The sequence below is a fragment of the Bos taurus genome, chromosome 2, assembly GCF_002263795.3.
Source record: "Bos taurus isolate L1 Dominette 01449 registration number 42190680 breed Hereford chromosome 2, ARS-UCD2.0, whole genome shotgun sequence".
Taxonomy (NCBI): domain Eukaryota; kingdom Metazoa; phylum Chordata; class Mammalia; order Artiodactyla; family Bovidae; genus Bos; species Bos taurus.
Genome location: NC_037329.1, coordinates 9,638,675 through 9,654,462, shown reverse-complemented (window position 1 = coordinate 9,654,462; position 15,788 = coordinate 9,638,675). Strand labels below are relative to the sequence as shown.

The 15,788-nt window shown below is 35.5% G+C and overlaps 1 protein-coding gene across 2 annotated transcripts in view; it reads left to right on the top strand.

Moving 5' to 3' along the window:
• Positions 1-13,910, top strand: part of ITGAV (integrin subunit alpha V) — a 108,862-nt gene extending 94,952 nt beyond the window's left edge. The window contains exons 22-30 of one of the 2 annotated variants that reach the window (XM_005202252.5): positions 380-459; positions 841-921; positions 1,728-1,833; positions 2,406-2,564; positions 3,390-3,503; positions 8,449-8,562; positions 8,663-8,770; positions 9,485-9,607; positions 9,885-13,910. In XM_005202252.5, the coding sequence (XP_005202309.1) occupies positions 380-459; positions 841-921; positions 1,728-1,833; positions 2,406-2,564; positions 3,390-3,503; positions 8,449-8,562; positions 8,663-8,770; positions 9,485-9,607; positions 9,885-9,980 (981 nt within the window). In that variant the 3' untranslated portion in view covers positions 9,981-13,910. 2 annotated transcript variants of the gene reach the window in all.
• The last annotated feature ends 1,878 nt before the right edge of the window (positions 13,911-15,788 follow it).

Below are 15,788 nucleotides of genomic sequence, written 5' to 3'. Positions count from 1 at the left end.
CTTAGGGCTTCCCTGGTGGCTCACTGGTAAAGAATCTGCCTGTAATGCAGGAGACACAGACGCGGTTCAATTGCTGGGTCAAGAAGATCCTATGGAGAAGGGCATGGCAACTCACTCCATTATTCTTGCCTGGAGAATTCCACGGACATAGGGCCCTGGCATTCTACAGTCCATGGGGTCACAGAGGGTCGGACATGACTGAAGTGACTGAACAGCAGCAGCAGCAGCAGCAGGCTTAGTTATTTTTGCGAGAGTACTTTCAGTTTTAAGTTCAGAAAAACCCTGTGTTAGACCATTCTTTTTTCTTTGGACATTGGATTTGAAATTTCACTTGTTTGACATGTTTCTAACTAACATTAACCTTCTCTTCCTCCTTTAGCTCTTAGCTGGTCTCCGTTTCAGTGTGCACCAGCAATCAGAGATGGATACGTCTGTGAAATTTGATTTACAAATTCAAAGGTGTGAAGACAACTTTTTTCTGTCTATAATAACTTTTGAGGAAATAGCGTTTGTTATAAATATATTTTGCAGTATACTTAAGTATTATGGAATAAGGTAGACTAAAATTTTAGTACTTAGTTTTCAAATTTTAAGACCAATATTTATATGATAAGAATAATTTTATTATTTTTGAGTTTTAAGACAAAAATAAAAGTTAAATAAAACTCATCTTCTTAGAATTAAATGCTAATGAAAATAATTATTTTGTGCACTTTGTCATTTCTTTATTGCTTTTCATTTGTTCACTTTTAGTTTCACTGCCTTTGCCTCTGTATGATTTTGATGATAATTATGCTCATCAATAAATTCAGTCCTAAATTTATTTTTTTTCTTTTTCAGCTCCAATCTTTTTGATAAAGTAAGCCCGGTTGTATCTTACAAAGTTGACCTTGCTGTTTTAGCTGCTGTTGAGATAAGAGGGTCAGTATGATTACCCAGTTGAGTATCTTATTCTCATGATTTAAACTACTTTAAAAAGTAGTTACTTTTTTTTTACATTAAAAAAAAATTATTTATTTTTTAATTGAAGGATAATTACTGTACAGAATTTTGTGGTTTTCTGCCAAATATCAACATGAATCAGCCATAGGCATAGATATGTCCAGGGCTTCCCTGGTGGCTCAGACGGTAAAGAATCCGTCTGCAATATGGGAGACCTGGGCTCAATCCCTGGGTTGGGAAGAATCCCCTGAAGGAGGACATGGCAACCCACTCTAGTGTTCTTGCTTGGAGAATCCTCATGGACAGAGGAGCCTGGCAGGCTACAGTGGGTCAGACACAACTGAGCGACTAAGCACAGCACATAACTCATGTCCAAGTCTTAGGCCGCCTAACTTCTTTTGGATAGTATATGTTCTTATTCCTACAGAAGCTAGAACTATAGCTTCTGTAGGAATAAGAAGGCTCTGGGTTTATTCCAAAGCCCCAAATATTTATTTGCTAATTCTCTGGTAATAAACCAGACATGGCAAAAGCAGCATAAAGTAAATTTATTGAACTTTTATGCAGAAATGTTTGCCTATTACCAATTCATCTGTTACACTGGATTCAGTAAAGAAGAGTTTGTATGTCCAGCTGTGCATGTACACATACAAGTATAATTTTTCTTGTCTTTGGTGTTTTTTTAAAAATTCTGATTTTATTCATTTGGATACTAGGTACTTTTGAAAATGAACTGACCATATCATTTTGATATTCATGGTAGGTTTTCTTTGGTCATTGTTTAGAGTCTCAAGTCCTGATCATATCTTTCTTCCGATTCCAAATTGGAAGTACAAAGAGAACCCTGAGACTGAAGAAGACGTTGGGCCAGTTGTTCAGCACATCTATGAGGTTTGCGTTGGATTTAATTGATACCTGGTAGAGAGACAACAGAGGGAGGAACAGATTGGTTGCTTTTAAAAAACAAGTCCAAAGAACAAAAAGAAAACAAATCTATGTAACTTTTATGTGAACTCTGCATAGTTTAATTTTGTACCAGAGATTTCTTAGAATTTTTCCCCATTCTTAAGCTCATTACCATTAGACAAGTAACTTCAAGTGGTAAAAGAAAGCTGTTTATACAAACTGTTGTTTAAAACCAATTAGTTGTACTTGGGTAAAAGGAATAGGTCTATGAGTAAAATTTTGATTCTGTGGGAAGAAAATTTTCTATGCCACTTCTCAATAACTTTCTCATGTTTTCCTCTTTTGTTTATATTCTTATCCTAACACATACTGCCCTATTCGGAGGCAGATGTTGAGTTTGATTCTTTTGCATATTAATGATCATGATGTAATATTAGAGTCACTATGGAAACTCTGCTGTTAGTCAAATGCTGTTGCTTTAGGATTCCTAAAGATGATGTAGGGGACGGATTATAGATTTTTGCCCAGAGTATTTACATTTTTTTTTCCCTCATTAGCTGAGAAACAACGGTCCGAGTTCATTCAGCAAGGCAATGCTACATCTTCAGTGGCCTTACAAATATAACAATAACACCTTGTTGTACATCCTTCAATATGATATTGATGGGCCAATGAACTGCACTTCAGATATGGAGATTAACCCTTTGAGAATTAAGGTAATATGCTTCATAGCAGCCATTTATTATGCTGATGTTTTATTGCTTTTCTTTCTAAATCTATAAAAGAAATGCATAAATAAAGCAATTGTTTTAGTAATAAATCCATTCTGCAAAAATATTTTAGTTCATAACCAGTATGCTATGGATTAGATTGTTTATTTGTGTAATGAGTAAGGATGAATTCTATGACGTTCTGCTGAACCGTTTGTTTATGTAGTATTTAGTGAGCCTCTGGAGATATTCTTAAGTGATCCAGTTTGACTTTGGTTTCATCACAGAGTGGTTTTATCCACATGTGATATTATATCAAGGATGTTTGGATGTCCAAATTTTTGTCTTTGGGGTAAGATGTAACATTTTACTCTTGGCTTTTTTGACTTGACCTAGAAAATCTCATTTTATGGAATTCCATTTACTTTTAGGTATAGTCCTCTCCATCCTAGCATGTATCTTTGGATAGGAAGCCGTTGCAGTTGGGAAAAAGGAGGGTTAAGAAAACAAAACAAAAAAATGTATACTCTTGACACACATCACAGATGTACACTGTGAAATTTCTGACTGTTTTGTATATTTTATCAGTTTCTCCTCTCACTATGCAAGGGGAGAAAATGATGGCTAGGCAGAGGTAATTTTTCCCCACATATTAAGGACTCATCTTTATTTTCTGTGCTTAGTGTTAGCCATATAGTAAGTGGTGAATTTTCTATCATACCAAATTTTTAGTGGCTTTGTATTTTAATCACGTGTAACAGTTTATGCCAAAATTTTTATGCAAAATATTTTCCATTGTTATTTACCACCAGTTTATTAATGTAATCCTAGATCTCAAATTCACAAACAAGTGAAAAGAATGATACAGTTGGTGGGCAAGGCGACCGGAACCATCTCATCACGAAGCGGGATCTCACCCTCAATGAAGGAGACGTTCACACTTTGGTAAGTGTCATTCCAACAACAAGCACTTTAAATGTTTTTAAAATAAGTGATTATAGAACTGATGCCAAAGAACATTTCAAAAATAACAACAGCTGTGCTGGAAAGAGCTATATATTTTAATACCATTCACTCCTCTTACTTTCCTCTTCCTAACTGGATTAACACCACATTTTATTCAAAGGATCTGTCTTTATAGATTGCTAATAAAAATGTTTTATATTCTAACTTATTTTTCTGACTGCACTCCTTTAACTGACCTCTTTCTCCGTCTCATTCTAATCTTTGCAACTTATGTGCAGTACTGTAGAAAAAACCCAGAAGGCCTCAACAAAAATTTGAGAATAATTAACATTATGATCATCTTTTGTTGAGTCAGCCTAATGACTACAATATTATAGAGAGGTTTGTCACTCCAGTCCTTAAAATTTAATGTGTTAAAAGATGTTAAAATTTAACAGCTGCAAACCACAGCTAGCAGAGCACCTGGTATAGTGTTTCTGTTCACTTGCAATCACCAGTTACCTTCATAACTCCTAATTCCATGGTTCTTCTTAGCTCTCTTTCAGTTTAACCGCTCAGTGATTTTGGGGCACATTAAGCACTTCCTCCGTAATGAAACATTCCTGTCTTACTTCTAGAGCACTACTCTGTTGGTTGTCTTCCTACCACAACTCTCGACTGCTTACTCTCCATATCTAGGCTTTTAGGCTCCCGAGAGGATTTTCAGGGCTCAGATTTCTTGCTGATCCACTTCCATTCATTCATTAGATCTATGTGGTCCAGTTTTGTAAATAGCAGCCACATTTCAGGTATTCATTGGCCACGTGTGGCTAGTGGCTACCACTTAGAGAAGTGCAGGTATATCCACACTGATGATTTCTGTCACTGTAGAGGTTATATCCCACAGTTCCATGTGAGATGACCTTCATCATTCTCAGGGCTATTAAGTACTGTTTCTGTGTAGATGACTTTGATTTATATTTCCAACCCAATCCTCTGCATTGAACTGCAGACTCTTATTATCCAGCTATCTACTGGAACTCTTCTTAAATAGGAATCTTACACTTAATGCTGAGAATATACCCTTGAGTTTTCCCAACGCTAATCTTTCTGTGATGTTGCACGTTTTAGTAAATACCAGCTCATATCTCTGTCCAAAACATGGGCGTTGTGCTTGACTCTTTTTTTTTCTCTCAAACTTCATATCTGACATATCAGCAAATTCTGTCATTATCTAGCTTCACAACACACAGAAAGTCACCCCTTGTTGCCATCTGTATCACTGCCACAATCTAACCCAGGCCACCTTCCTCTTGCACTTGAACTATTATTGCCAAACCTCCCGTTAGACTCCATGTTTCTGCCCTTATCCCCATGACAGTGTATTTGCCACATAGGAGCCATAGTGACTCTTTTTAAAAATTGGTCAAGTCATGTCACTCCCAAGGACTTCCCTATAGCTCAGACAGTAAAAAAATCTACCTGCAATGCAGGAGACCCAGATTCGATCCCTGGGTCGGGAAGATCCCCTGGAGAAGGGAATGGCAGCCCACTCCAGTATTCTTGCCTGGAGAATGCCATGGACAGAGGAGCCTGGTGGGCTACAGTCTGTGGGATTGCAAAGAGTCAGGTATGACTGAGCAATGAACACTACTACTGTGTCTTCCCATCTAACTCAGGAGAAAACCAGAGCCTAAAAAGCCTTCAAGGCAAACAGGATCTGGGTCCTTCTGCCTTGCTGCCTGCATTTCCTCTCCTTACTCTGCTCTTCCCATTTTGGTCACCTTGCTTTTCATTGAACAGACAGCCCCAAGCCTGTTTCTACCTCCTAATTTTGAAAATTGCTCTCCTAAAATGCTCTTCGCCCAACTCTCTCTGTGGCTTACTCCCCCATCTCCTGCTGTTCTTAAGTGGCAGATTGGACTTGCCTGACCAACCCATGTGAATTCGAAGTTACCTTCTACCTTCATCCCACTTTTGATCCTGTTCTTTCTGGCCTCGTACAGAATCACATTTTTAAAATATTTGAGATAAAACTTAGATAAAATTTGCCATTTTACCCATTTTAAAATACATGATTTAGTAATCTCTAGTGTATTCACAACACTGTACATTATCTGACTCCAAAACGTTTTCATCACTTCAAAAAGAAACACTATGCACTAAGCAGCCACTGCCTTCTTGCCTACCACCCGTCTCTGGAGACCACTATCAGCTTGCTCGCTCTGAGGATTCATCTGTTTTGAACACATCCTATCAACGAAATCATATAAAATGTGGCCTCTTGTGTTTGGCTTCTTTGACTTAGCATAGTGTTTTTGAGGTTCATCGTGAAGCATGCATTAGTACTTCAGTCGTTTTGTGGCTGGATAATATTCCATTCTGTGGATAATACCACATTTTGTTTATGCATTCATCAGTTGATGAGTGTTTGTGTTGTTTCCGGTTTTTGCTATTTTGAATAGTGCCACTGTAAACGTTTGTGTGAACATATATTTTAATTTTTTTGAGAATAAATCTAGGGGTCCAGTTGCTGTGTCATATGGTCATACAGCCAAACTTGATTTAACTTTTGAAGAACTGCAAAACTGTTTTCCAAAGTGGTTGTACCATTTTACATTCCCAACCAGCAGTATAAGAGGGTCCCAATTTCTCCACATTCTTGCCTTCACTTGCTATTGCCTTCAAAGAAATTTATTTTGTAGTCCTCCTTATTGGAGTGAAGTAGTACCTCATTGTAGTTTTATTTGGATTTCCTAATGGTGCTGAGCATTTTTTCATTTCTGTATCTTCTTTTGAGGAATCTCTATGCAAACCGCTTACCCATATTTAAATGGGGTTGTTTGCTTTTTCTTGTTGAGTTGTGAAGTGTTCTAGATGCTACCCTGCAGATGTTTTCTCTCATTCTGTAAATTGTCTTTTTACTTTCTTGATAGTAGCCTTTGATGCAAAAAAGCTTTTAAATTTGAAGAAGTTCAAATTTCTCAAGTATACTTTTTTTGTGTGTTGCTTATATTTTTACTGTCATATTTTAAAAACCATTTTCTACCCCAGAGTCCTGGAGATTTACACCTAAATTTTCTGGTTTTCTGAGTTCTATAATCTTAGCTCTTACTTTTATATCTCTGATCCATACAGAATTAATTTTTGTATATGGTGTGAAATAGAAGCCCAGATTCATTCTTCTGCATGTGGTTTTCCAGTTCTTGTAACATCATTTGTTGGAAAGACCTAGCTCTTCCCTTTAAATGGTCCTGACTCCCTTGTTGAAAATGAATTGACTGTGAATATATGGGTTTATTTCTTGACTCTTAATTTTGTCCCATTGATCTACACATGTATCCTAATGTCAGTATCAAAATTTTTTGATTATTGTTTTTCTGCAGTAAGTTTTGAAGTTGAGGGGTGTGAGCGCCCCCTGCACAGTATTTCTTCTTTTTTAAGAGCGTTTTGGCTGGTTGTTGGTGGTGGTGGTTTAGTCGCTAACTCATGTCCGACTCTTGTGACCCCATGGACTGTAGCCTGCCTCGCTTCTCTGTCCATGGGATTCTCCAGGCAAGAATACTGGAGTGGGTTGCCATTTCTTTCTTCGGGGACTCTTCCCAGCCCCAGGAATCGAACCCAGGTCTCCTGCCTTGAAGGCAGATTTTTTACCGACTGAGCTACAAGGGAAGCCCTGGCTAGTTGGGGTTCCTGGCAATTCCATGTGAATTTTAGGACCAGCTTGTCCATTTCTATAAAAACACTTGGTGAAATTTTGATAGCAGTTTTATTAGCTCTGTCACTTTGAGAGTATTGCTATTTTGATGTTAAGTCTTTCAGTCCTTGAATATGAGCTATCTTCTTTATTTAAGTCTTCTTTATTTCAAAAATATTTTGTAGTTTTCCGTGTACAAATCTTACACTTCCTTGGTTAAGTAACTTCTACATATTTTATTCTTTTTGAATTCTGTTTAAAATAGAATTAAAAATTTTTTTTCATTTTATTTTTGATTGACAGTTTATATAAAAATAATTCACATTTGTATACTGATCTTGTGTTCTGTACCTTTTCTATACTTGTTTATTAGCTTTAGTAGTTTTATTTTGGGTTCTTTAAAGTTTTCTGTAAGTATTCTATCATCTGAATAGAGATAGTTTTACTTTTTTCTTTCTGATCTGGATACCTTTTTTTAAATTTTTTTTTCTTGCTTAATTGCACTGGTGAGAACCTTCTGAACAGTGTAGAGTAGAAGTATCATGAATGGACATTGTCATACAGTTCCTAATCTTATGGGAAAAGCATCCATTCTTTCACCAGTAAGTATGGTATTAGCTGTGCACTTTTCATAGATACCTTTTATCAGGTCAGAGGAGTTTGCTTCTAATTCTATCATCAACCGGAGGGGTCAGTTACTGGATAGCACTGTTGTGAGGTGTATGCATATGACATTACAGTTTATGTCTAATGCAGGTTGACCAGCATATGAAAGGTGGTGAATATTTGTTACTTCTGTCTGCCTTCAAGTTACCATTAAAAACGTCAAATGTGGCAAAGACCATCAGCATGCCACTTGATTTCTACAGATGTGACATGGAATAACTATTAAAGATTCACCCCATTTCTCTTTCTTTTCCACAGGCATATTGTGATCTGATTTTCATGTCTTACTAAAATAACCATGCTCTGGGTTCTTTAGAATGTTAAATTCTAGCTATAAAAGTAAATATTTTAATATTATAAAGTTTATCCTTCCATAACAAATCACAGTAAAACCAATCCCTTCATAACAAGAAACATCCATAGGTTCAGCTGTTAGCCTGCTCATTTTGAACGTTATTGCTGTAAGGCAAAAGAATCTAGATCTCTTTAGCTTTCATATAAAACAAGACAAATGTCTAACTTTTATATGTTGAAGAGATGATGGAATGATCTTTTCTTTTAAGTAAGTAATTTTTTTGGCAGGGTTGTGGAATTGCTGAATGCTTGAAGATTGTCTGCCAGGTGGGGCGACTAGACAGAGGAAAGAGTGCAATCCTGTATGTGAGGTCTCTCCTGTGGACCGAGACCTTTATGAATGTAAGTGGGGAAAGGCGGCATTCAGCAAATTTATCCACTTTTTCAAAGAAATAAAAAGGCCTGACATCTAGAAAATCATCTTATTGTTATTCCCATATAGAAGGAAAACCAGAATCATTCATATTCTTTGAAGTCATCTGCTTCATTTAATGTCATAGAGTTTCCTTATAAAAACCTTCCAATTGAGGACATCTTCAACTCCACATTGGTAAGTCATTGATTTTGGGAAATGAAATAAGTGCATTCAGTTAAATACTGTAGTTGTTTTTATTTTAAGTATTAGCAGTTAGCTATTTTCGTAAAGTAATTGAGTTATTTGAATTGATTATAACTTAGTTTAATACTATTTTACTCCCCCATCCCAGAATTATTAAAGGTAGACTTTAGCATCTTATTGTGTGTAATATACTTAGCATATACTGAATTTCATGTGGGAAAATTTGGGGAATCTCTCTCCACAAAGTTAGAAAGTTGGAAATTAACTGCAGTAAGTGGGGGCATTTTATAGATCTTTAATTTGAGGATTAAAATGAAACCAATGCATCATAAAGTGGGTGGTCAGATTATTTAAAAAATCATTTCAGAGACAGTCAGAAGTTAACCTGAAGTTGAGAGTTTCATGTGTGTATATGCTATTGATGCCAGATGTGTAATGATACTATGTACTTATACTAGAAATGTACTTATACTAGAAATGTACTTATACTAGAAAATGTACTTATGTATAAGAAATGTGCTTATACATAGGTACTCATACGTATAAGAAATGTACTTTTACATATGTACTCATATGTATAAGAAATGTACTTATACTAGAAAATAATGTCAGTAACATTAACTTAAAATGCAGTATATATTCAGATATTTGTTGAATAACTCAGTGAACTATTTTTAAGACTCAAGAACTTTTTCTCCTCAACAGGTCACCACAAATGTCACCTGGGGCATTCAGCCGGCACCCATGCCTGTTCCTGTGTGGGTGATCATTTTAGCTGTTCTAGCAGGATTGTTGTTACTGGCTGTTTTAGTTTTTGTAATGTACAGGGTAAGTGATGGACTTAGGAAGAGAGGGAGGGAGGGGAAGCAGAAGAAAAGAAGAAGGGAGAGAAGAAAAAAGGGAGAGAAAAAAGGGAGGGACAGAGGAGTTGGACATTTAATAATGAGGTATGATGAGCACTCCTTATTGTTTGAAGGAAGAAAAGTTGAACTAAGTACCATGTTAAATTTTCTTGGCCATATTATGGCCACTCAGAATACTTTCTGTATTCTTCATTGATGTAGCAGTGATGTTATTTCTTCTTTTTTTTTTTTTAACTTGACAGATGGGCTTTTTTAAGCGTGTACGGCCACCTCAAGAAGAACAAGAAAGGGAACAGCTTCAGCCTCATGAAAATGGTGAAGGAAACTCAGAAACTTAACTGTAATTTTTAAGTTACGCTACATCCTGATCCATTAGAAGTTCCAACTTCAGTTTAGATTTTAATTTCCTTCCTGAGGAATAAAATTCCAAGACCGTACTGCTGATGGTGCCCATTGGTGTTAACCACAAAGTGAGAGCAATATTTGTCATCCTTTTCATTATGATTAAGTTCATACATACATTTAATACCCCTACTGACTTGTGTTTTTAGGTATTTAAATAATAACATTTCAAGTGATAGGTCTTCTTCAGTGTACATAAGATAGTGCCTGAGTTACCACTTTATCTAAAATAGTACCTCCTACAATTACTGTTTCTGATTTTGTATGTTGGATTTTGTTTGTCTTTTTTGTTGTTTTAAAGCAATCCAAATTTGGACCTTAGGATCCACATCTTTTGTGCAGATATATGATGTTAATACACGTTACACTACACTTGAGTTTTCAAGCTAACTTCATAGCTGTATAAACTTGGATTTTAATATTACCTATATGGTAGGACTTTTAAAAAAAGAAAAACGCATGATCCCATCAAAACTCTTTCTTGTAACTGCAAAGGTACAGATTTTTGTTTTAATGTGAAAATTGAGTACATGCTATTAAACTTGTATTTATATTTTTATCCACAGTCCATTTGATTACATTTTTTTTTGTATAAGTTTAAATTCTATTTCAAATCCTTTAAGTCAACTTATACTAAAAAATTAGTTTTTCCTGGTAGCTCAGCAGTAAAGAATCTACCTGCAATGCAGGAGATGCGGGTTTCATCCCCGCATCAGGAAGATTCCCTGGAGGAGGGCATGGCAACCCACTCCAGTATTGGAGTTCTCTTGCCTGGAAAATTCCATGGATAGAGGAGCCTGGCAGGCTACAGTCCATGGTGTCGCAAAGAGTTGGACTTGACTGAGCGACTAATACACACACAAGTTATATTTCAAATCCTTTAAGTCAACTTATACTAAAAATTAGTTTTATAATCAAAATTGCCTCTTTTGCATAATTGTTTAATTTCTGCTAAACATCATGATGCTTGAAGTTAGATGGAATTGGAAATTGTTTCCAAAGTATATTCTATTGCATTAGTCTGGCTGTAGACAATACCAGGAAAAAAAAAAAAAGCATTTAAATTAAAAGGCTATGTAGTTCTTTGACAGAGTTGCTTATTGAATAGTTTGTTCTTAGATTAGAGCAAGAGTTTTTAAGTTGGGATTAATTTATTTTCCTCCTATATATGTATTTTTCCTTATATTTTCAAAACTGTTATTGAGAATGTGTCAAGATCATTGAGAAAACTTTACAGTTTATAAGAACGTGCACTCAACCTCTGAATCCCACAAGAAATGCTAAGGTAGCTCACTGGTTTACTTCTAGCAATAGCATGATGCTACTCACATGGATATTACCTCAGTTGAAACCAGGTATAACATGTAAAACCAGTCTCAGCTATCATAATAACTTCTTAGAGGTTATTTTATAGGCAATTCAAGTTATTGGAAACCTTTTAAAATTTTCTTAGTTTTATTAATATGAACTACTTTTCTAGGATTTTTAAATAAAAGCTGTACAGGTGGCAAGTTGTAGTTTTTTAAGTCTGTAGGGTGATGAATCTTACTAGAAGATTATGTGAATTATTCACAGTTCCTCCAGGCCTGGGGATAACTGTTAATTATACCTATTTTTGTGTAATTACATCATATTGTGCATTAGAAATTGAGAGTTCAATAGCTTTTTAACTACTGCCTTCATTAGGTGATGATAAATATTTCCCTTAGATAATTGAATATTTTTCCATGTTTTAAAAATAATTGAAATTTTCTTGCCATGGCTTGTGTTATAACTCCCTACACAAGTGGCTAAACTAGAATACATTCATAAAATAGAGGCATATGTAGGTGAGTTGTACAAACAAGTTAGAACATTGACAAGACCCTATATTTAGCTTTAGTGACTTTCAAAATTGGTGTTATAATATAGATTTTACTAGTAGCTTAAAAGATCGTAGGTAGTCATACACAATAAGTACTTTTGTTACCAATAAATTTAAAGTTTTTTAAATAAAAATTTTTTTTATCATAGGGCCTGCCCCAAGACAGTTGCTAAGTTGGTCTAGAACAGCATTTACCTCACCTGTTTTCCCATCTAATAGCGGGTCATTCCTGGAAATATCTGTTGGATAGAAAGTCACTCTTTCAAAAAGTTAAATGTTACTATTTGCTTTTGCACAATCTGTTCCTTTTATGGCCTCTTCTCTCAAGATATAATCTTTTATGAGCGATTGAAGGAGGAGCCAAAATAGCTCAGTTGGGAGAGCATTAGACTAGAGGAGACTGAAGGGTCTTGTCATGAAAATTAACATGTTTTAAATTGCTCTTATGAACTGTAATTTAAAGCAATAGTATTTTCTTTTTTAAAAAAAATTTTATCTCTACAAAAATATGGTAGTCTAGACTTTGAAGACTAAAAACCTAGTCTTTGAAGAAAATATTTGGCAAAATGTTGGGATTAAAGTAACGTAAATGTTTTGGTTAAAATGTCAAAAAATAATCACTGCTGTATTTGTGATTTATTGAGAACTGAAAGCTGTTTTGACTGTAAAATTCTTATAATCTGGTTCAGTTTAAGAAATCACATATCGTTGGAGTTGGGAATATCGTAAAATATATGATATTGGTAAGAAATTGATTATGTTGTTGATTTCTTATGTAGGCATTTATTTCAGACTTAATATTTTGCAAAACATTTGTGTGAGGAATGCTCTTTCCTTTTCTTCCCTTTACCTTTCTGTTGTAATTAGTGATTATTATAATTCTGATTAAGTTCTTAATACTGAGTTGTAAAACAGTTAATCAAAATATTAGTGCCACAATTCTACATGTTTTGAAACTAATTATTCATAGTAAATTCTCATTAATACTTTATATAAAGAGAAAATTCAAGTGTTAGAGGCTCTACTGACTTCTCTAAGAGGATGTGAAAGGTTTCTGATAGTGAATCATAACCCTAAGAGAGATGTATGTGGCAAAAGTATAGTGTATAATAAGATCAGCGGGTTTTTTATAAGGCATACAGTCTGTAAATTGATAGATGTCCCTGTGTTACAGAATGTAGTGTTGAGCTTGCAAAGAATAAGCCATTCTTGGAATATTTGTGTACAACTGTTGCTTATCTCAGTATCACTGTGTTAGTGCTCTTGGATAGCTTATATATGCGATAGCTTGATTAATAAGAAAAATACAAAATTTGAAAATTGAATATAAGATCAAAAATAGAGAATGAAATGATGTAGTGCTCAGTGTTGTAGAGAGTATTTCTTTTAACTTGTTGGTAGGCTAGTTTGGCCAATGAACGTATCATGTAGCATGCATGTATGCTTGTATTTCATTGTAATTTCTCATACATAATGAATTTTTTGGCAGAGGTACTGAATCTTTGATTTTTTTTTGCTGTTGTTCTTCTCAAGTGCAATATAACAATGTAACCAAACCTAGATATTTCAAAGTCTAATTTAGTAAACCTAATCTAAAAGAATTTATTAGTATTTTTGTAAGCAGGAAGGAAGGATTCTGAGATGGATATATGAATGAAGTTATTTGCCCCTAAAAGGTCATTCTACCCTTTATTCATTCTACACTTTATTTCAGGCTGGACGTGAACTGTTCCCTGCTAGTTTTGAAACACTTTACAGTATCTTAAAGTTACTTGGAAGTTGTGTATATCAATTAATTTCCTACCTAGGTAACATAGAAAGTCATTTTCTTTCTTTAGCTCTCTTGTGATCACCCACATTGGGTGAGGCATAAAATGAGTGTGTTCTAAAATTTATGATTTGCTAACTTGATTTGAGTTAGTGAAAACTGGTACAGTGTTCTTCTTATTAGTTTCCAATGTGTAACTTGTGTCTGTTCAATAAACTTGAGCATGTGGTGCCACTTTTGTGCGTGGATGTTCTATTTTCCTTCTGTGATGTTGCTTTTTTTTAATCACAGGAGCCAGCAACAATGCACTAAAAGGATGACCTCAAAGAGGTGGCACATCTCTTTAAAAGTCCCAATTCTTAGCAGTGTTAGTTGGGAGGTGGAGGTTGACATACATACACTATTGACACTGTGTATAAAATAGATCACTAATGAGAACTTACTGTATAGCTTAGAGAACTCTACTCAGTGCTCTGTGGTGATGTAAATGGGAAGGAAATCCAAAAAAGGAGGGGTATATGTAAACATATAGCTGATTCACTTTGCTGTACAGCAGAAACTAATGCAACATTGTAAAGTAACTATATTCCAATAAAAATTCATAAAAAATTGAAATTTATCTACCTGCCTATCAACTTTCTGTAATAAACATGTATGTTCAAGTAAGAAAAATTTTGATTTGTTGTTTTAATCAACCAAGTTATCAAACAGTCAGTGTTGGGCCTTGTGGCAGGAACTGGAAATATAGCTGTGAACAAGATGGCCCTGGTCTTGTGGAACCTACACTAGCGAGGATACAGGCAAGAAAATATCCGTTTTATGTAATAAGAGTCCTAAGGGGAAAGAAGAGGTGTTGTGAAAGTTCATAGCAGGGGTTCCTAATCAAAGCTAAGGATATCAGGCAAAGTAGCCTCAAGAAAGTAATATATAAGCTAACCTTCAGTGTCTGTGGGGGCTTGTCAGTTAAAGACATGAGGGAGTAGAGGTCTAGGCAGAGGAAATAAGTATCTTCAACCCAAATAGTTCAGTTCTAGCTCAAGGGAATAAAATACACCCTTCCCTTCCCTTCTCTCCTCCCAAGAACCCCCATCTCTGTGCATAGTCAAAGGATATATTGTAAAGAGCTTTGTCAGTTTGTTGGGGATTTTGGATATTTTGCTAAGAGCAATAGTGAAGTACCAGGAGATCTTAAGCAGGGAAGAATTATTATATAGAATATGTATGGTATTATACTCTTTCTGATGGCTCCTGCAGTATGTTTATAAAAACAAAGTTCTAACATTAGTGATTACATTATATATGAGAGTTGGACCATAAAGAAGGCTGAGCACTGGAGAAGTGATGCTTTTGAATTGTACTGGAGAAGACTCTTGAGAGTCTCTTGGACTGCAAGATCAAACCAGTCAATCCTAAAGGATATCAACCCTGAATATTCATTGCAAGGACTGTTGCTGAAGCTCCAATACTTTGGCCACCTGATGCAAAGAGCCAACTCTGGAAAAGACCCTGATGCTGGGAAAGATTGAAGACAAAGGGAGAAGAGGGTGGCAGAGGATGAGATGGTTAGATAGCATCACTGACTCAACGGACATGAATTTGAGCAAACTCCAAGAGAGAGGAAGATAGAGGAGCCTGGTGTGCTGCAGTCTATGGGGTCGCAGAGTCGGACATGACTTAGTGACTGAATAACACCATAAACATGAACAGTATCATGGATTAAGAATTGAAAATAATTTCCTAGATTAACTAGCACCTTCCATCCATTTGTAAAACACACTGGCTGGCAGGTATAGTACATGCAGTTGGCAGGACACCCCTTTGTCAGCATCTACTTGGTTTTGTCCCCATCAGTTGGCCTGTATGTATGCTGAAAGTCAGTTATGTTTGTTTACACAATTTTTTTTTTTGGCAGTTCTATGTGTTACATGGAATGGATGAAATATAAATTTAAAGTATATTTTTCTATGGAAAAAAAGTGGGTGAGGAAATTGTAAAATTGGAGAGAAATTACAAATAGAAAGATTTGGCATTCAAACTGCTTGACAAGAGCTTTTAAGAACTTCCACTTAGCCGAAAACTTCAAGTAATAGGCATTCATTGTAATTGTGGTTT